Source organism: Triturus cristatus, chromosome 6, assembly GCF_964204655.1.
Source record: "Triturus cristatus chromosome 6, aTriCri1.1, whole genome shotgun sequence".
In the NCBI taxonomy this organism is placed as follows: domain Eukaryota; kingdom Metazoa; phylum Chordata; class Amphibia; order Caudata; family Salamandridae; genus Triturus; species Triturus cristatus.
In genome coordinates, this window is record NC_140589.1 from 52,591,386 (window position 1) to 52,613,528 (window position 22,143).

Genomic DNA, 22,143 nt, shown 5'->3' on the forward strand with positions numbered 1-22,143 from the left:
CAGTAGTCTCACCGTCAATGTCCTCCCTCCGCACACCATCGGCCAGAAGACCAGAAAAGATATCACGTCTAGTAAGTTTATTGTCACCAGGAGTACGAGTGTCAGGCCGGGACTGACGTTCAGGTTTAAACCACTCACCCAACTCACCGAGTTGGCGTACCGATTCCAGTACCGTAGATAACACGTTACCAGTCTGATTAATCAATAAAGTCATCATGACCTGCTTATAAGCAACAGGGGAAGAACGAATAATACGATTCCGCACAGAAGATGTCAACGAACCATCAAGCAACCTGTCAGCAGTACCCAGAAAAATTGCCGTTTTCATCACCTCCTCTTTGAGACGTTGTGCAGCGTCGCGCAAAGTATACCACGGTTTGTCATTCACAGGCCAATCAGACTCAGTAGGATACTTTATATTACAACCCTCAGTCGCCAATTGAAGTAAAGAAATTTGACCACCACCATTATAGTTACGAAAATGATCCTGTACAGTAGAATCCGAACTCAAGGAACAAAATTTCAAACAATCGCCATTATCTAACATAATGCCAGCAGCGTCTAGTTCATAAAGGCGGACCATCCATGTGAGCAAGGTCTCACCAGCTCGCTGCCGAAATCGCTGCAAAATATCACTAATTTCCTGTTGAGTAAAGTCCTCTAAAGAGTCTAAAGAAACACCCTGCGGAGCAGCGGGAGACTGCTGCAACTTCCGACGAAAAACTGGATGCACCGAGACCGCGGGATGAGCATCACAAGGAGCTCGACCAGTACACGTAGAGGAACAATCAGCGGAAGAAGCATCAACCCCGCTCGAAGGACGAGCGCAATCACGGGGTGCACCATCAGAGGTGCGAGAAGCAGGCTTACAATCATGGCGGGAGCGAGAGGACTCGCGCTTGACAGATTCCTCACCCGAGGAACAAGAATCACTCGAATTCCAGATATTACCATCCCATTCATCAGGATTCCAATCCAGTCCGGCTTTCGCCACGACCAGACGCACCTTTCGCGTCGAAACCCGACCGCGCCGATTCTTGTATTTATAACGAGCAATTCGCACAGCCGCCCTCTCGGCAATAGTCTGGTAAGTCTCAAGTTTGTCAGCAAGCAACTTATTTTGACACCGCAACAAAGTATGAGAATTCTGAATCTCAACAAAGTGCGCTTCCACATCCTTAAGAGATATCTGTAGCTTCAACAACCTCTCATGCAGAATCCTGTACGCAGACAGAACAATCCAACCTCTGCGCCCCAAAATGGGAATCTCCTCACCCTTCGAGATGGGTGCCTTCTGTAAACAAGTAATCACATTAGCCGGCTCCGCCAGCTCCAAAGAAGAATTCCAATTCTCACTCAAACCAGTAGAATCAGCCCGCTCACGGGCTAAGGCTTCATAAGGCGTTGAATCCCATCCAGGAATATCAACGGGCAACTTAAAAGTAGATTTTGACTTTCTAGAAAACATCGTGAAAAAGAAAGAAGAAAAGAAAGAAAAAGAAAAGAAAGAAGAAGAAAAACTATACACACAAGTATACCACAAATAATATACAAACAAAACCACGCACACGCCGAAAGCAAACACGAGACAACACGACGCACACAGGTTTCGAAAATGGTTTGTGACGCCAAATGTTCTGCTTGGGTTTTCGGATCAGATAGAACCCGCTCATCAGAGCCTCTCTAACCCAGCCAGAACGTTACCCTCTCCCTAGGGCCTATTCACAACAAGTAACCACCGATATATATATATATATACCACCTAAGGACAGGGAATTCCTACTATATATATATATATATATATATATATATATATATTCACTGAAAAAACCATAGGTTTCACACATGTTATAGTTAGCGGAAATTTTACTGATAAAAAACCAATGAAATTCCCCCGTTATAGTTAGTGCAGGCAACTATAACTCACGCGACCGCAATCCTCTGCTGATGCTAATACTGTATTTAGACACTTATTTGCCCATGTCTTCTTCCATACATTTTTAGCTATACATATATTACAAATATTTTTTTTTCATAAAGACACATATGTCATCAGCAGAAGATTGCGGTCGCGTGAGCTATAGTTGCCTGCACTAACTATAACGGGGGAATTTCATTGGTTTTTTTATCAGTAAAATTTCCGCTAACTATAACATGTGTGAAACCTATGGTTTTTTCAGTGAATTTGCAAGGTTTTTTAAATGCTAATTCCTAACTATAACGTGTGTGAAACCTATGGTTTTTTCAGTGAATTTGTACGGTTTTTTAAATGCTAAGTTACTTTACGCCATTCGTGGCGTGCGCGCCCACTTAACGCAGTTTGTTCCGTGCGCGCACGGTGCGCTTCGCACGGTGCGCGCACCGCGCGCCCACTTTACGCAGTTAGTGCCGTGCACGCACGGTGGGCACGCGGTGCGATGACAAAGCAAGAAAGCACGTCAACAAATCTGTTTCTGCTTTCCTCCGTGACTATGGTATGGGTGCCATTTACCACAACAACTTGCGTTATGACATGCAAGACATTTATAGAGGAGATGGTGTGCACTTCAATGATGAAGGGAACAGAGTCTTCCTCTTGAACCTTAGACTCTGCATCGGTACTTACTTGTAGGTACCACTAAAAAATCATTTCATAAACACAACGGCTCTTTTTAGAGCCCCCTAATATCTAAACACTTAAATCTGATTTTCATTTTTTTTTTTTTTTTTTTCTACCGTACGCTTACCGTAAGCTTACCGTACGCGTACCCCGTGATTTTTTTTAAAATCAATAAATGTTTTCTTTGTACTTTACAGTCCTTCTTTGACCCCCTCACAAATGTAAGGGGGTCTGTAACTCTCGTCATTGCCCCCTTTTCTTGTTTTCACTCTTTTTTTTCTGAGTGAAATACACAAAATGGCGGCCGCCGCTTCCTGGTTTCGGCCGATTCGAATGTTTACTAAGATCTAAGAGCCAATCAGAATCGCGCTCGCGCACGCCACCGTACGCTTACCGTAAGCGTACGGTAAGCGTACCGTAAGCGGGCTCAGATATATATATTGATTTAAAGGCTATTTTCTCAGAATCTACTGAACAGATTTACACCAAACCTACAAAAGGCACTTCCTTGACCTAGGGACTACCTCTCTGCCAAATTTTGAGTAATTCTGTTCAGCCGTTCGGGCTGTAGCTCGTTCTAAAGGTCCTATGGAAAAATGCATGGGAAAAACGCGTTTTGGGACCCCCCTTTTATCTCAGCCCCCGCTTGACGGATCCCCCCGAGACTTTCAGGGTAGGAGCGGAGCGTAGCGCCCCACCTATTTTGAGAAATTCGCGAGGATTCGTCGACCGGCGCCAAAGTTATTCAAAATAGAATGTTGAGGTTTTCCTATGGAAACGTGGTCCTAACTATAACTACCTACTGGCGACCGCCAGTAGGTAATATATATATATATATATATATATATATATATATATATATATATATATATATATATATATATATGTATCTAGACCTCTTATAATACAAGTGGCGGCCTCGCGATCCCAGACGGACCCAGGACTTCCTACCCAGACGGCAGCCTTAGCCTCGCGGTCCCAGACGGACCCAGGACTTCCTACCCAGATGGCAGCCTTAGCCTCGCGGTCCCAGACGGACCCAGGACTTCCTACCCAGACGGCAGCCTCAGCCTCGCGGTCCCAGACGGACCCAGGACTTCCTACCCAGACGGCAGCCTTAGCCTCGCGGTCCCAGACGGACCCAGGACTTCCTACCCAGACGGCAGCCTCAGCCTCGCGGTCCCAGACGGACCCAGGACTTCCTACCCAGGCGGCAGCCTTAGCCTCGCGGTCCCAGACGGACCCAGGACTTCCTACTCAGACGGCAGCCTTAGCCTCGCGGTCCCAGACGGACCCAGGACTTCCTACCCAGACGGCAGCCTTAGCACAAGTTCATCCTATGATTACCATAACATACAACAGGGGAATCAGTTTTACTATTTATCAGATCACACAAGAACTGCCAGTTTGAGCACAACCTGTTCTCTGGTTCGAGGGGCTCCTCTCTCCCTTATTCAGTTACCACTTACCTGATCAGGGTTAACATCTGTTCATGTCAAGTCACAGCTGACTAGAAGAATAGGCTACCCTCTTATACAAGAACACGCAGCACATGTTGATTCACTACAAACTGGATACTTTATTATTTATTATATACGCAATCACATAACATTACTGTGTAACACATAACCTGCAAAGAAAAGTGAAAGATTAGGTTGTACACTCTAATAAGAAAGGGGTCGACATCACCTTAGTCGTGTGTAGCCTGCACTCAATGGTCATCTAGGTTCCCTTCTCGTCTGTGCCTCGGCTCGCCTGGAGGTCACACCTCCGTAGTCACAGCTCCCTTCTCCGAGTCACTGGGACCTCTTCCTCATCGGCTACTCTCTCCTCTCTGGCAATTCTGCTAGAAGAGTATCTGTCTCTCGGATTTTCTCCGCCTTCAAGTTTGGCATCTGTCTTCCCTGGAATAAGTAGTAGCTTTACTGCTAACGCCTAGATGCCGCCTACGGACTGAAGTAAGTGTGTCACGTAACTGCCTCAGACTTTCACTAATATAGAGGTGCATTTCCTCATGGAAAATTCCGGCCCGTAACCTGCCGCCCACCAAATTCTTGTACCTCCCCGTACCAAGGACACTTTCCCAGCCGGCCGGCCTGATGTAGTGTCTTCGGCATGAAGAAAAATACAATCCTTCGATAAGGGCCGGTCTGAACCGGTTCTCTCCAAGCGAATAACACCTCATAACTAAAACATCCCCTTTAACCTAGAAGCATCTCAAGCTGCCGGAGCAGAAAGAAAGATGGAGTCTCTCCCGTTTGAGGCCTACCAGGCCTGAATTCAGCACAGCTCCATGAAATACCCTCACTACAGGGCAGGTTATCCCTAATACTAACGAATCTATCCCCTAGGATATGTGTGCAAGCCCTAATCTATGGGGAAGAACACAGGATCATGTCGAAGTGCCTAGTAAATAGACTTCATTCACTACTCTAACCCTTAGGCTTGAATGGTAAGAGACTGAAGTCACCCTAATCACCCATCAACACAATAGGGCCGGGAAAATCGAGCAGTACAGATGGGTCAGGACTAGAGTTAAGCAGAAAAACCAGAACCAGGGCGGTGATCAGAAAAAGGCAGACCAGAAGGGTAATGATCAGAAACAAAAAGACCAGAAGTCTTCACCAGGGCCCCAAAAGGCTCAGGGGGAGGGTGGTCCCAAAAAGGATAAAAAGAAAGATGGCCAAAAGAAACCATGGTGCAACTATTGTAAGTCCAACTCACATTGGTTTAGTGAGTGCACCAAAAAGGATAAGCCCCCAGCCACCATTGCCCCTAAGGCAACTGTACCCCCTAGTTCAGCTGTAAGTGGTGGTTCCCAGCAAAAGGGTGTAGTAGGGTTAACCCTGGGAACTGAGGAGGATTCTGGCCTAGTCAGAGTACCTACTCAGGCTGTTCTGATCTGTGATGGGGACTTAGCTTTGTCCTCTACTGTAGGCCCCAGTAACCTGGGTAAGTACAGACAGACACCTTTTATCAACCAAAGAATGTCTCAGGCCTACAGGGACACTGGAGCTAGTGTCACAATGGTGACACCGGTTTTGTGGACCCTGGACAGATCATACTAGGTGAGAATTACCTAGTGACCAACGCTAGCAATGCCACTACCTCCCATAGTGTGGCTATTGTTAACTTCTCCTGGGGAGGGGTAACTGGCCTCAAGAAAGTTGTTGTTAGTTCAGACCTTCCTGTAGAGTGTTTACTGGGCAATGATCTTGAAACTTCAGTTTGGTCTGAAGTGGAGTATAGGACCCATGCAGAAATGCTGGGGATAGATGCACATGTCCTTGCTGTGACCAGGTCACAGGCCAAAAAGTGCACCACTGAACAAGTGCTGGATCCTGAAACTATGGACCAGTCACAACCCAAGAGAAAGAGCAGTAGGGTTAAGGCTGTGCCTTCCCCCCTGCCTCAGGTGGTGGATCAGCCCTCCCAGGAGGATGATTCTGAGAGCCCTGAAGGAACTGTCCTAGAAGAACTTGAACCTGATCAGGTTGAGTTTCTTGGGACAGGGGGACCTTCCAGGGCAGATCTGAGGCAGGCTCAATTAGACTGCCCCTCTCTTGAACCCCTCAGACAGCTGGCTGCTGCTGAGGCTGCAGGGAATGCTCAAGGTACCCATAGAGTGTATTGGGATGAAGGGCTACTGTATTCAGAGGCTAGAGACCCCAAGCCTGGTGCATCCAGGAGGTTGGTCATACCACTGAAGTTCAGAGGCTTCCTTCTCACCTTGGCCCATGATATTCCCCTTGCAGGACATCTAGGCCAGAACAAGACTTGGGACAGGCTTGTCCCTCACTTTCACTGGCCCCATATGTCAGAAGATACTAAGGAGTTTTGTCGCTCCTGTGTCACCTGCCAAGCCAGTGGCAAATCAGGTGGCACCACAAAGGCCCCCCTCATACCACTACCTGTGGTGGGGGTCCCCTTTGAAAGAGTGGGCATAGACATTGTAGGACCAATGGACCCACAAACAGCATCTGGGCACAGATTCATACTGGTGATAGTGGACCATGCCACCAGGTACCCAGAAGCAATTCCCCTGAGGACCACAACAGCTCCTGTTGTGGCAAGGGCCCTGCTTGGAGTATTCTCCAGAGTGGGCTTTCCAAAGGAGGTCATTTCTGATAGAGGTGCCAACTTCATGTCAGGATACTTGACTGCAATGTGGAAGGAGTGTGGTGTTAACTACAAGTTCACCACACCCTATCACCCACAGTGCAATGGGCTTGTTGAGAGATTCAACAAGACCCTAAAGGGAATGATAAAAGGATTACCAGACAAGCTTAGGCGAAGATGGGACATCCTTTTACCCTGCCTTCTGTTTGCTTACAGAGAGGTCCCACAAAAGGGGGTTGGCTACAGCCCTTTTGAGCTTTTGTTTGGGCATCCTGTAAGAGGACCCCTGTGTTTGGTGAAGGAAGGATGGGAGAGACCTCTCAGACAACCCAAACTAGACATAGTGGATTATGTACTTGGTCTCCGCTCCAGGATGGCAGAGTATATGAAGAAGGCTTCTAAAAACCTTGAGGCAAGCCAAGAACTCCAAAAAGCTTGGCATGACCAAAAGGCTGTACTGACTGTTTACCAGCCAGGACAGAAAGTGTGGGTGTTGGAGCCAGTGGCCCCCGCAGCACTCCAAGACAAATGGTCTGGACCCCACACTATTGTTGAGAAAAAGGGAGAAGTCACCTACTTGGTGGACCTTGGGACTCCCAGAAGCCCCCACAGGGTGCTTCATGTCAACAGATTAAAGGCATATGTTGACAGGGCAGACATGGGGCTACTCATGGCTACAGATGAGGGGCAGGAGGAAGAGAGTGACCCTCTCCCAGACCTGTTGACTCAGAACCCTGATGATGGCTCAGTTGATGGTGTGGTCTTTTCTGACAGCCTCACTGTCCATCAGCAACAGGACTGCAGACAGGTTCTGCAATCCTACAGACATATGTTCTCTCTGACCCCAAGTCAGACAAACTGGTGCACCCATGAGGTGGACACTGGTGACAGTCTTCCTGTGAAGAGTAAAATCTACAGGCAACCTGACCATGTCAGGGACTGCATAAAAGTTGAGGTACAAAAGATGTTGGAGCTGGGAGTCATTGAACCTTCAGAGAGCCCTTGGGCTAGTCCTGTAGTTCTTGTGCCAAAACCTCACACCCAAGATGGTAAGAGAGAGATGAGGTTTTGCGTGGACTACAGAGGTCTCAATGCTGTCACTAGGACAGATGCCCACCCAATACCTAGGGCAGATGAGCTCATTGACAGACTGGCAGCTGCTAAGTTTTTGAGCACATTTGACCTGACAGCAGGCTACTGGCAAATCAGACTAGCTGAGAGTGCAAAGGCCAAAACTGCTTTCTCGACCCCAGGAGGACATTATCAATTTGTGGTAATGCCCTTTGGTTTGAAGAATGCACCTGCCACTTTCCAAAGGTTGGTGAATCAAGTCCTTACTGGGTTGGATGATTATTGTGCAGCTTATCTTGATGATATTGCTGTCTTTAGCTCCACCTGGGAGGATCACCTGGTCCACCTGAGGAATGTTTTAGAGGCCCTGCAAAAGGCAGGCCTCACTATCAAGGCCACTAAGTGCCAGATAGGGCAGAGCAAGGTTGTATACCTGGGCCACCTAGTTGGTGGGGGTCAGGTTCAACCACTGGAGAGCAAGATCCAGACCATAAAGGACTGGGCTCCTCCAACTACCCAGACTCAGGTCAGAGCTTTCTTGGGCCTGACTGGGTACTACAGAAAGTTTGTTAAGAACTATGGGTCCATAGTGACACCACTTAATGACTTGACCTCCATGAAGATGCCAAAGAAAGTTCAGTGGACAGTAATCTGTCAAAAAGCATTTGATGACCTGAAGCAGGCCATGTGCAGTGCACCTATTCTGAAAAGTCCAGACTACTCCAAAGAGTTCATTGTCCAGACAGATGCTTCTGAGTTAGGTGTGGGAGCTGTTCTTTCACAACTGAATGTAGATGGTCAAGACCAGCCCATTGCTTTTATAAGTAGAAGGCTGACCCCTAGAGAGAAACGTTGGTCAGCTATTGAGAGGGAGGCCTTTGCTGTGGTTTGGGCCCTAAAGAAGCTGAGGCCATACTTGTTTGGCACTCACTTCAAGATTCAGACAGACCATAAGCCCCTCTTGTGGCTAAATCAGATGAAGGGTGAAAATCCCAAACTTCTTAGGTGGTCCATTTCCCTACAGGGGATGGACTTCACAGTGGAACATAGACCTGGGACTGACCATGCCAATGCAGATGGACTCTCCAGATATTTCCACTTAGAACATGAAGACTCAACTGGTCAAGGTTAGTTTAATGTCCCTAAGTTTGGGGGGGGGTTGTGTAGGAGAGTAGGGTCTGCTTTCTATGTTCACCCCCACTTTTTGCTTTTGCTTTACTGGTTTTCGACTTAGATGTGGCTGTGGGCCTGCTAATCAGACCCACAGCCCTGCTGTTCTCTCTCTAAATTAATACTATGTACTTTAGGTGCATAACCCATTTGGATAGGATCACCTTATTGGTCCCTGTACAGTGTACCCTAGGTACCCAGGGCATAGGTGTACCCTAGGCCTACCAGGGGCTGCAGCATGTATTATGCCACCCCTGGCCTGGCCTTCCATTCTGACACAACTGGCTGATCACTCAGCTGGGGCAAGGTCGTGTAATCCCCCCTTGCTTAGGTGTAGTATTCCTATACCTAACTTACATATAGACACATGTGTACCTATCAGTCACTCCTATAGCAGGCCTTAACAATCCTGGAGGCAGAGTGCTTGGTAACATGTGAGATGGTGCTCTAGCATGAGCTGAGCCTGTCTGCAGCTTTCGGAACTAAGTCCTTATAGCTGTTCTATGATATAGCCTACCATATACTCTTAAAGTGCCTTATAATCTTAGACGGTTATGGTAACTATGGTTTGGCTTTATCGAAACATGTCGTGTAAGGTGTCTAACACTGTGGAATAATACCCCCATGCCATTTCTGGACATGAGAATATTATTCCCCCCTTCTAGAGGGAAAGACATGTTAAAATCATACTTCAACTGTTAGCCTCTGACCAAAGCCTCAGCATCACAAAATGGATGCTGCTGCCACGACACAAGTCTGACCTCCTGCAGCTGGGAGTGATCCCAGCCAGGGAGGCCTGGACAATAGGTTTCCTGCTTGGGGAGGTGCTAGCACCTCCCCAGACAGCCTTTAGTGTATTGGGGCAGGGTGGGCTGAAAGGAATGAGACATGCCTGGGGCACACAAGGTGTTCCTTGCATAGTCCAGTTCAAACCGGCGCTGGGGCACTCCAGCCCCAGCTCTGGCGCGAAACTGGACAAAGGGAAGTGGGTGTAACCACCCCCTCCCAGGTCCCACCCATAAGGCGAGACCTAGCAGGTATCCCAGCCCCCCAGATTAGTATAAGAGTGGGAGTTGGGCCTCAAGACTTTAGATTATCCTGAACCTGCAAAACTGAACAGAAACTCTGGACCTTCGACATTCGGCGAAAGAAGAAGACTGAAGAATCTCCCTTGTAGCCAAGGAGTGGCTACCCTGTGCAAACAGGCACCATCAAGAGACTACCCTTTGCTTTGCCCACGTTCTACGAGGAACCGACTGCAGAGCCCGACCAGAGCCTTGACTTCCAGACTTCTCCGACCCTGATCCACATCCACAGCAAAGCTGAGATCCGTGGAGGCGACGAGCGACGTGGGACCGGCTACCTGGAAAAAGTGGCTAGTAACTTAAAGCGCAGCTTCTGAGGTACCCTCGAAGTTGTGCACCGGGGATCGAGAAGCCCCAACCCCAAGCACCATCTGCACCGAAGATCAGCCCCCCACACTCCACGAGTCCTGCGTGGGGCCCTTCAGCATTTTCCTGCTTGCCGCGTCTGTCCGGTTGCTTGCCCGCTGGCTAGTGGCCTTTGTGACGACGCACCCTGAAATCTTCTGCGCTGGTTTGGCTCCTCCCGACTGGCTCCCTCTTCTCTGCAAAGAAGAAGCACCCCAGACCTTCCTGGTCTGCACCAGAAGCAAGTCCTCCGTTCTTCGTGGGTTCCGCTTGCCAAGGCTTGGTGAGTCCTAGTCCAACTTCGACGCCGCCGACAGCAAGAGCCTTTGTGGGACAGCTCGCCTCCTGGTCCTGGTCGTCCTCGACGCTTCCTGGTCCTCCTGGCTGCAGCGACAAGCTTTACCTTCACCTGCAATCTTCACGACATCGCCTGGTTCCTTCCTGGTTTCACGTGGTCACTGGCTAGTGACCTTGACTCTGTCCCTTCTGCTTACAGGTTTCCTTTCTTCTTGATCCCAGCCTTGGGATCCACCGGACACTCTTCACTGACTGCCTGTCAGCATCTTTCTTCAGGCATCCATAGGAGTCGACGACGAAAACGACGCATCTTCACCCCTATGCACCCGCAGCCTGTGGGCTAGGTAACTCGGGTACTCCGGTGCTCATCAGGATAGTGACTATCCTAGTGTCTAGTTTTCAAGTCTCAACTTCCTAGCTACTCCGGAAGTGTCCTAAATCTACCGTTTTCTAAACTGTACTATTGCTATTGACTTTTACGCATTACGCGTGAGTGTTTCCACTCTGCACACGAATCCCGTGGGCCTCCCACTTCCTAACTAACGCTAGTGTAGTGTAGCCCCAGCGATTCCCTAGGCCTAGGCCTATTCTATTTCCGTGACAGTGGTTCTTATACCACTTACTTAGTATATGGTTTGCGTGGCCCCTAGGGCCTAACTGTATTACTTACCTATGTGACTTAATGTATGCTTAAATAAGACTGTGTTGTACTTACCTCTAATCTCATAAAGAGTGCTGAGGGTTTGACTAGAATAAATACACTTTATTTTATATATATATCTGTTGTGGTGTCCTTTCATTTGGTATTCAAGGGATTATATATGGTATCACAGCTGGCTTCACATGCCATTCAGAGTTTAGCCTAAGACTGCTCTTGTCCATGCTACCACTAGGATAGCTGGTCTATAAGGTTGACTTTACAACCAATCACCATAAGGGTATTTGGACTGATATAAGGTGTACACTAGAACTAGTGACATCATACATCAGGCCAACTTCTCACATTACCTTCCTCAGGACCAATGACAGATTCAATTGATTATATCAATGAAAAGTGGACGAGGGGTTATCTGCATAATTCTGTTAGCAGCAGAGATGATTATGGCTAAAGCGTTCCTGCTTTACCATCAAATTCGATAACAGCCAACAATTGGGTGTTCCTTGGTAGGCCGGATGAAACCCAGTCAGATAAATCATATCAGGGGATAGTAGTATCTCACTCAAATCAAGTGTTGCCACTATTATTAGATCGCATGCATGTAGGGAAATTTTCGTATGCTTCTACGTTGAAAATATAATGATATGTGCCTTGGCTCCATCTAATCAGTCAGGACATTTGTAATTAACGTCTCTTAATGGATGCCCAATGGACAAAAAATAACCAGATATCTTTGTGGTCCAGATTGCTCCAACACGATATTCGGTTATCTTGCTCTCATCTCGACTGACTCCATCCACGCTGTCCCGTAATTCTGCACGACATAAACTTTAAGTGAGATTTATGAAGCCACATAAGGCCACTTTTCGTGGCTTTGAATGGCTTCAAAAATACAGAGTAATGCAACGCAGCACAAATTGCTTTGTCTCCTTACTCTGCACAAGAGAGGCATTCCATGGGCGTCCCACACAACTCCCATGGATTTGGAGGCATTTCCAGATTTACCATCAGTGGTAGACTTGAGAATGTGCCAAGAAGATACGCCTTCCCTGGGTGAGGCGCAATGAGGAGAAATATATTTATTTCTCCTCGTTACTGCCTTTTTCTATGTGTGCTGCATTCTGCAACACACATAGAAAGAGGAATATGCCTCTCAGGATTGCTTTTGTGCAGGAAAGTGCCCCTTCCTGCACAACAACAATCCTGCATGCAACAGAGGCACCCTTGCACCATTATGCAAGGGTGCATGTGTTGGCGCTAGGCTGCCAAAATGGCACCAGCACAGGGGAAAAGGCAGGAATGCGCTTTCCCTGTCACGCAGTGAAGCACAGTAAGGTAACTTGCTGAACTGCACTGCTTGACAAACTTGTAAATCTACCCCAAAGTGCTAGGCCTAACCTGAAGTATACCATACTCACATTTCCAGTTTGCTAAGCACACAAGGAAAACGTTTGCCATTGAAAGAGGAGCAGACGAGCTGTGACAGGTATATAACTAAGCCTCAAATTTCAGTGGAGTCCAGAAACTAGGTAAACATAATAAAAAAGGCAGAGATCACACAAAACACCAACAATTATTCGTATTTGTACATAAACTAGTAATAAAATCGATTATAAAGTTCCATTTTGTAGTTTGTCCAGCTGAAATCAGATTGAGAATATCACGTCTACAAACCTGTAGCTCATTGTCTTTCTCTTTATTTTTGATCCATGCCTTCCCTTGCGTCTGTGGGTCGATGAGGAGGGGATACCTGGGCGCCTTAGTGACTATGATGCCGTTCTGGACGGACAGGTCGTCGCCTGGCAGCCCCTGAAGGTTCCACTCGCTTATCTGCATTAATAAGAAAGAGGCGAGTTAGTTTCAGGCCAGCGATAGCTGAGCGGAGAATTGATCAATACATGTACGATGAACAAGTGTGACGTGTCAATCTACATCTAGATAAGGTAAGTACTGAGGCCCGATGGTAAAGCTAAAGCCCCCACAGCCCCCGTGGTGCCAGAAAAGGGGGGGGGGGCTGAGCTCCGTACATGTGCTTTGCGGGGGGCCCACTCACGTTTCGTTGCGCCACTGTTGAGATTCACGTCACGATATATCTTTGGCTGCAAACCGTAACCTTTCAGTTTTGCTTCCTAAATTATCCATTCATAATTAAAATGCACACACACAATTTAGGTGAGGACGTGGGGCATCAATGTAATGCAATTTCCATTTGCTCGTGTGACTTGGAACATCCGTTACGCCAGTCCTACCATATCAACTTATAGCGTTACGCCAGTCATACCTTATCAACTTATAACCATGGTTATAGAGACATTTTAATGAAACAATGATTGCAAAAATGCCTATGTCTTAGACGACGTTTATAATGGTTTTTCGACTTTTTTTCCACAATCATAAACACATTAAAACGTAGAAAGTTGAAGGTAGCGCTTCCGCGAGGACAGGACGAGGCTGCAATTGTTGTAGGATTTGTCAAAGACTGCTGTCATCCGAGTGCGTGTTGTCCCTGTGGTGCTGGCCCTGACAAGTGTTGAACCCCAAGCTCTGATACTCAAGTAAGTGATGCATGCCTCATCTGCTGTCACCAGTACCCCTCAGATGCTATAACGAAGAGAACAAAGGTGTCTGAAGGCGAATGTCAGCACAACAGCCTCCTCCACTGCGATTGGCATGTAAGTGTAATAGTTCGACAGTTCTAGTGTTTCATATCACGGTGAACGCACGTCATCCGCAGGCCAGGCGTGGCCTGCGGAAACCAATAAAGGGAGCCGGCCCGCTCGGGGGGAGGTCTCCAACCAGAGTAAAGGTGTAGTCTGATATCCATCCCCGGCGCTGCGTCAGCCTACGCGCCCAGGGCCCTGCTACAGGCCCGGCACCAGAACGTAACACTGGCGACGAGGGTGGGGGCAGAAGTCACTGCGTGCCCCCGCGGCCTCTCCCGGCAGTGTCCGTAACCCGATCCTCCCCAGCCACGCGACGGTGCCCCGCGCGCGGGCGCTGAGACGAAGAGGAGGCCTTCGACCACGTGGGAGCACCCGCCAGCCGAGTGCGGTTGTCTCTCCCGGTCACGCCGTGGTTCAGGCGGATTCCGGAGCGCCGGTGTTCCCTGTTGTGCTGCTGCTGCCACCAGTGGGGAGGCGACCACTGCGCTCCATCAAGCCTTGGTAGCTCCAAGTAAGGAATCACGCAAAGTACAATTGACTATCACACACAGTATGTGCCATAGCCCATAATTTTCTCATCTGGTGCCACGTGGAGGGGATCTCCTGCCTACAAGCGGTGCCGGGGCCAAGCACGGTGCTTAAGGGATCACCCGAGGAAGTTTAGCTCTACGGCAGAGCCGGCACTCACCCTCCAAGCCCCAAGGGAGAAAAGGAGGGACAGTTGTACAGAGATACCGGGAGGGTGTGCTACCATCCTGATTTACGGCTCCACCTCACCTGCACAGGCGCACAAGCAGACACAATGAGCAATGATGGCCAGGCAGCCGCATCAGGCACGGGAGCGGCGCCTGGACAAGGGGCCGCGCCAGCCCCTGCCCCTTTTCAACATGCCGCATCAGGGGTTTTACCCCCCTTCAGCGAGCTGGAAGACCCAGCTACCGCGGCGCCTCATTGGAAAATTTGGATTGAGCGCCTCAACAATTACTTCGTCGTCACAAGAGAAGCCGACAACGCAATAAAGAGGTCGTTGCTATTACATTACGCAGGGGATGAAATATTCAAGTTGTTCAAACATCTGCCTAACACGGGTACAGCCGCAGACTACGACGCTGCAGTGGCTGCTCTTGATGCTCATTTCGACCCACAACTCAACCCAGATTTCGAGCGCTTCAAGTTGCGCCAGGCCCGGCAACGGGAAGGGGAGTCGATGGACGTGTTCTACGCGCGGCTGCGTGAACTGGCGAGCACCTGTACGGAAGACGACCAACTGAAGGAAATACGCGCCCAGCTCATACAAGGGTGCAGAGACAAGACGTTAAAAGGCCTCATCCTGCGCCAGCCGAAGATTGCGCTGGAGGACATGCTAGTTCTGGCAAGGTCGCACGACTTGTCGGCAGCCCGGGCCAACGAAATGGAGCAAGCGCTGGGCAAGGCCCCAGTGAAGACGGAGACCATCAAGACGGAGCGGGCGGACGCCCTCCGTACCAGGCCGCGAGGAGACCACCACAAGGCCTCACGTCAAGAAGGATCGAAGCAAAAGTGTGGATATTGCGGATACGAACCGCACGTAGCGAAGGACTGCCCTGCGCAAGGGAAGACGTGCACAAACTGCGGAATCCCCAATCACTTCGCGTCAGTATGCCAGAGACGCACGAGAGGCCGGGAGTTCCAAAACCGGAAGCCACCAACCAAGGCGGTGCGACAGCTGTCTGTAACAGAAAGGAGGCTGCCGGTGGAGCAGACGAGAGGGATGAGATACCAGGATGTGAGTGAAGAGTCGTCAAGCGATGGGGAGGAGGAGGTACACATGATCTCGTTTGCGAGGGAACTCAAGTTACGGCGCAGGCCCCAACCGACTTGCGTTGTACACGTGGCCGGGACGGAAGTGCACGCCGTGATCGACACGGGGGCCACGGTGAATGTAATGGGCCTCCAGCAGTACAGACGCCTAAAACCTCGCCCGCCGGTGCAGCCGTCCAAGACGAAGATTTATGCCTACGGAGCCGACACCCCGTTGCCTCTCAAAGGAAAAATGACCGTCCCCATCAAGGCCGATGACCATGAAGTGATGACGACTATCCATGTCATCGACAGGGAAGCCGACACCCTCATAAGCAGTCACACGGCGGAAGACCTAGGGTTAATATCGTTCGCACGGAGGGTGCAAACACACCAAGTGGATGAGCTGCTCAATCAGTTCCCGGAGCTGTTTCGAGGCCTTGGCCGCATCAAGTGCGACCCCGTGAAGCTACACATCGACAAGACAGTCGTCCCGGTCGCGTTGAGGCATAGAAGAGTCCCGTTTCATCTACGACCACTAGTGGAGAAAGAGCTGGAAAACCTCGAGAGACTCGGCGTTATCGAGAAAGTATCGGGCCCTACACCGTGGGTTTCCCCGATGGTCATAGCAGAGAAACCGAAACAGCCTGGAGCGATACGGCTCTGCATTGACATGAGGCTCCCCAACAAGGCCATAAAAAGGGAGCGGCACATCACGCCGACAATGGATGATATTATAGCCGATGTAAATGGATCCAAGTGGTTCTCGAAGATTGACCTAAACGCGGGATACCACCAGCTCCCGCTGGCCAAGGAGAGTCGCTACATCACGACGTTCAACACCCACCTGGGACTCCGGAGGTACAAAAGACTAAACTTCGGGATATCTTCGGCGGCGGAGAGATGCTGTCAGGGCTCCCAGGAGTGTTGAACGTAAGTGACGACATCCTCATCCATTCGGCGACAGCGGCCGACCACTACCGACACCTCCGCAGCACTCTGGCGCGGCTCCAGGAGCACGGGGCCACACTTCACAGAGAGAAGTGCCAATTCTTCCAACCATCCCTGGAATTCTTCGGGTACGTCTTCAATCAGGAAGGCATCCAGGTAGACCCTCGGAAGTCGCAATCGATCAAAGGCGCACCCGCGCCCACCTCGCCCACAGAGGTGCGCAGCTTCCTGGGCATGGCGACATACTGCGGGAGTTTCATTCCCGGGCTGGCTACGCGAGCGGAGCCACTTAGAGCCCTTACCAAGTCGGATGCCCAGTGGCAGTGGGGACCGAAGGAAGAAGAGGCGTTCCAAGGTATCAAAGACGCCCTCCTGGGAGAAGCGACACTTGCGTACTTTGACCCCACCAAGCGAACAGAGGTGTTGGTCGACGCCAGCCCCGTCGGGCTCGGCGCCGTGCTGACACAAGAGCGTGAACCAGGCAGGTGGGTCGCCCTGTCGTTTGCCAGCAAGTCTCTCACGCCCACCGAAGCACGATATGCCCAGATAGAGCGGGAGGCCCTCGCCATCAAGTGGGCCTGTCACCATTTCCACTTATACCTCAAGGGACAGCCGTTCACGATGGTGACCGATCACCAGCCACTCGTGCCACTCTTCAAAGGAACCTCACCAAGTCCCCCACCTCGCATCGAGTGATGGGCGGTCCAACTGCAGCCCTACGAGATGGAAGTGGTATACCGACCTGGCGCCAAGAACCCGGCGGACTTCTTATCTCGCCACCCGGACAAGACGGTCACGCTAGAAGACGAAGACGACACCAACCAGTATGTGCAGCTAGTGTCGGAAGCAGCCTGCCCGCGGAACATGACCCTGGAAGACATAAAAGTGGCAGCCCTGACCGATGGGGTGTACACCCGAACGCTGAAGGCAGTGCAAGAAGGGTCATGGGCACACTTCCTGAGGCAGGCCAACTCCTGGGGTCCAGGAGAGAAGGAACAGCCGAACAAGATGTGGCAGATCCGGCACGAGCTCAGCGCCACTCCGGACGGGATCCTGCTACGAGGACCTCGGCTGGTAATACCCGAAGGACTACGACAAAAGGCCACACAAATAGCCCATGGAGGACATCAAGGGATCACGAAAATGAAATCCTGGATGAGAGAGAAGATCTGGTTCCCGGAACTGGAGAAGATGGTCGAGGAGTATGTGAGGCGATGCCCGCTGTGTCAATTGACGGGAGGCGCAGAACGGCCGGCACCAGTGATCACGGAAGACGCATGCCCGGCCCCGTGGTCACGGGTCAGCATCGACTTCGGAAGCTTCCCGGGGGGGAAACACACTCTGGTCTTAGTAGATGGATTTTCAAAATACCCCATAGTAGAGGTAGTGGCATCCACAGCCTTTGTACACATAGCACCTATCCTCGAAAAGACATTTGCAATGTTTGGGTTCCCAGGGGAAATCCGCAGCGATAACGGACCGCCATTTCAGGGGGCTGAGTTCGTCATTTTTCTGGCACAGAGAGGGATACGCCATCGTCGTATAACACCTCAATGGCCGCAGGCCAACGGAGACGTAGAGCGTTTCATGCGCACACTGAACAAGGTGTTCCGAATTGCCGAGGTGGAACAGGCAGACCCAGAAAAACGCCTCCACGAGTTCCTGCGAGAGTACAGAAGCTCTCCCCACTGCACCACTCAGAGAAACCCGTGGGCACTGATGCTCCATGGGCCCCGACGGGATTTACTTCCCTCGTGTCCAGGCTGGGCGCCGCCCCCACTGAGAGAAGCGGAAACACAAGACTCACGGACCCGCCGCAACAACCACGCGAGCCACCGGCGGCGAGAGCAATCCACCCGGGGGCCACCGTTCTCCTACGGGACCGCCGCCCAGGAGGAAAATTCCGGACCAGTTACGAACCAGGGAGCTGGACAGTCACCGCCAATCAAGGAACCATGGTCTCTGCCCGAAGGGGAGGCGAAGAAGTGTCCCGCAACATCTCGTGGTTCAAGGAGGTACCCCAAGACCACCCGGGGACGCCCACGGAAGGACAGGCAGCCACCCCACCCCCCGGCACACCGGGGGAAGGCGAGAACTCTGCGAGTCCCCCAGCCGGTCCCACCCCAGCCGGCGAACCCCCCGCAAGCCCATGCCTGAGAAGCTCCCCCAGAAGGTACAACCTGAGACCCAATCCAGGGCCCAGCCAAAGACTGAGAGACTTTGCCTGCTGAGGAGTGTCCAGGAGCGGCGGACGAGGGGGCACGCAAGTAGCACCACACATATGACTGTACACAGTTGAGCGTAATGTTATTGTCATGTATAGAAAAGAAAAAAAAGTTTGTTTTGAATGAAGTTGAATAGGGATGTAATAGTTCGACAGTTCTAGTGTTTCATATCACGGTGAACGCACGTCATCCGCAGGCCAGGCGTGGCCTGCGGAAACCAATAAAGGGAGCCGGCCCGCTCGGGGGGAGGTCTCCAACCAGAGTAAAGGTGTAGTCTGATATCCATCCCCGGTGCTGCGTCAGCCTACGCGCACCGGGCCCTGCTACAGGCCCGGCACCAGAACGTAACAGTCAGCACAGCAGCCTCCCCCACTGCGATTGGCATGTCAGCACAGCAGCCTCCTCTACGATCGACGTGTCAGCACAGCAGCCTCCTCTACGATCGACGTGTCAGCACAGCAGCCTCCTCCTCTGCGATCGACGTGTCAGCACAGCAGCCTCCTCCTCTACGATTGGCGTGTCAGTACAGCAGCCTCCTCCTCTACGATCGGCGTGTCAGCACAGCAGCCTCCTCTACGATTGGCGTGTCAGCACAGCAGCCTCCTCCTCTGCGATCGGCGTGTCAGTTGAGCAGCCTCCTCCTCTGCGATAGATGTGTCAGCACAGGAGCCTCCTCCTCTGTGCTCGACGTGTCAGCACAGCAGCCTCCTCCTCTGCGATCGGCGTGTCAGCACAGCAGCCTCCTCCTCTGCGATCGGCGTGTCAGCACAGCAGCCTCCTCCTCTGTGCTCGACGTGTCAGCACAGCAGCCTCCTCCTCTGCGATCGGCGTGTCAGCACAGCAGCCTCCTACTCTGCGATTGATGTGTCAGCACAGCAGCCTCCTCCTCTACGATTGGCTGTCAGTACAGCAGCCTCCTCCTCTACGATCGGCGTGTCAGCACAGCAGCCTCCTCTACGATTGGCGTGTCAGCACAGCAGCCTCCTCCTCTGCGATCGGCGTGTCAGTTGAGCAGCCTCCTCCTCTGCGATAGATGTGTCAGCACAGCAGCCTCCTCCTCTGTGCTCGACGTTTCAGCACAGCAGCCTCCTCCTCTGCGATCAGCGTGTCAGCACAGCAGCCTCCTCTGCGATTGGCGTGTCAGTTGAGCAGCCTCCTCCTCTGCGATAGATGTGTCAGCACAGCAGCCTCCTCCTCTGTGCTCGACGTGTCAGCACAGCAGCCTCCTCCTCTGCGATCGGCGTGTCAGTACAGCAGCCTCCTCCTCTGCGATCAGCATGTCAGCACAGCAGCCTCCTCTCCGATTGGCATGTCAGCACAGCAGGCTCCTCCTCTGCGATTGGCGTGTCAGCACTGGAGCCTCCTCCTCTACGATTACATGTCAGCACAGCAGCCTCTTCCTCTGCGATCGGCGTGTCAGCACAGCAGCCTCCTCTTCTGCGATCGGCGTTTTAGCACAGCAGTCTCCTCCTCTGCGATCGGCGTGTCAGCACAGGAGCCTCCTCCTCTACGATTGCATGTCAGCACAGCAGCCTACTCTGCGATCGGCGTGTCAGCACAGGAGCCTCCTCCTCTACAATCGGCGTGTCAGTACATGAAGTTTGCGGCCACCCCAAGTGATGGGGTTCTCCTTGTAATGCAATTACATAGCAGCCTCAGGGCTCAGGATAAGGGCATCCGCACAATCAGGCCTATGGCGACCGTGAAAGATAGGTCACTGGAACCTGAAGAGGCTGGAACACCCACTGACTCCCAGAAAGTTCAGTGACCCACCTCCTGATTTTAGGTCACTTCCAGGTAACTCAAGGCAGGGCCGCACTTGAGACTTTTCAGGGCACACAGACTTTGCCTGGTAACTTGTTAGGAGTTGTGGCCCTTTGCTTTCATGTCAGTTTGAACTTGTTAACCATCCCTTACATTTGTTGTTTTGCACCCTTGTTGTTCCTCTCAGTTTCTGCTCTTATGCCGCCCTGTCCTTGTTGCTCTAGTTTTGTGCTTCTCTCACTTGCCCCCTAGCTTCTGACCGAAGGGTTCGTGGTGGAGCTCTCAAATGGACTCCAGCCTGCTTAAGGCTTGTTAAGTACCACTGCTTCCCAAAACTGGCGAGCCTTACAAATACTGCTGGAGGAGGCTGGTGTAGGAAAGCAGGATCTGCTTTAATGGTCACCCCCACTTTTTGCTGGTGTCATCGTGTTTTTCTGACTAGTCTGACTGGGATCCTGCTAATGAGGGCCCCAGTCTCTGTGCTTCTCCCCCACATTGGGTATAGAACAAAAACTGGTCCTAGGACTCATTTCAATATGCATTTAAGGCATTTAAATACATTCATGGTTTGAGGCATGCAGCAATATATCATGCAAAACGTACAAATACAATTATGCACCTTCAGAAAAAATAATAAGGTAACCACTGTATTTTAAGAGAGGAGGTCTATTTTATTAGTCCCAATTTTGAAGGTAAAGACATTACCAAACATATAAATGTCGAGAGGTTGCTCAAAAAGAGAAATGTGTTGGAAAGGAAGTGCTCATGTGAGGTGACAAACTGAGAGGAGGCATAGAATTGAAATAGTTCAAACAGAAATTATACTGGTTTGTCATAAGCAACTCGTTAAAACATTTAACACAGTTGGTTGTGGCCTGTCCAAGAAAATTACATTTATTCATGATTCATGACAATAAACAAGGAATGTAGCAGAGAAATATCATCTGTTCACAAGGAGGGGCTGGTTGTGTCATAGGTACAGGCCTTGGTTAGGGGTAGATGTCGATGTTTCGACCCGACTTATGGCGCAAGGGGTAGCTTAAACCTCCACTTGTGGGTCTTCTTCAGGACAAATTCAATCCAATTTCAAGAGTCCACAGAAGGCGAATCGTTCGCATAAATGACGTGGATCAATCCAGATACAAAAATTCTGAGATTCACAGAGAGCGAGTCAATCGCATTAATTAACCTGTGATTGAATTAAGCCATCCTATACTGACCCTCCGGGGTCCTTTTGCTACCCCACCACAACTGTGATGCGGGTAAGTCCATGGGGCTTATTTTATTTTGTTATCAATTAACTTTGTCCCAGTGATAACTTTATTGATGGGCTTTCTAACATGCACCTTCATTTCATATTTACAGACTACCCGTCCCAGGGAGCTGTCTTCAGGGCTTTTCAACTTCAGGCACATGA

The 22,143-nt window shown here is 50.6% G+C and overlaps 1 protein-coding gene across 1 annotated transcript in view; it reads right to left on the bottom strand.

Moving 5' to 3' along the window:
* The window catches only part of DNAH8 (dynein axonemal heavy chain 8), a 13,985,216-nt gene that overhangs the window by 2,188,785 nt on the left and 11,774,288 nt on the right, over positions 1-22,143 (bottom strand). The window contains exon 74 of the mRNA XM_085610239.1: positions 13,019-13,174. Within this exon, the coding sequence (XP_085466365.1) occupies positions 13,019-13,174 (156 nt within the window). The remainder of the gene's footprint in view (positions 1-13,018; positions 13,175-22,143) is intronic.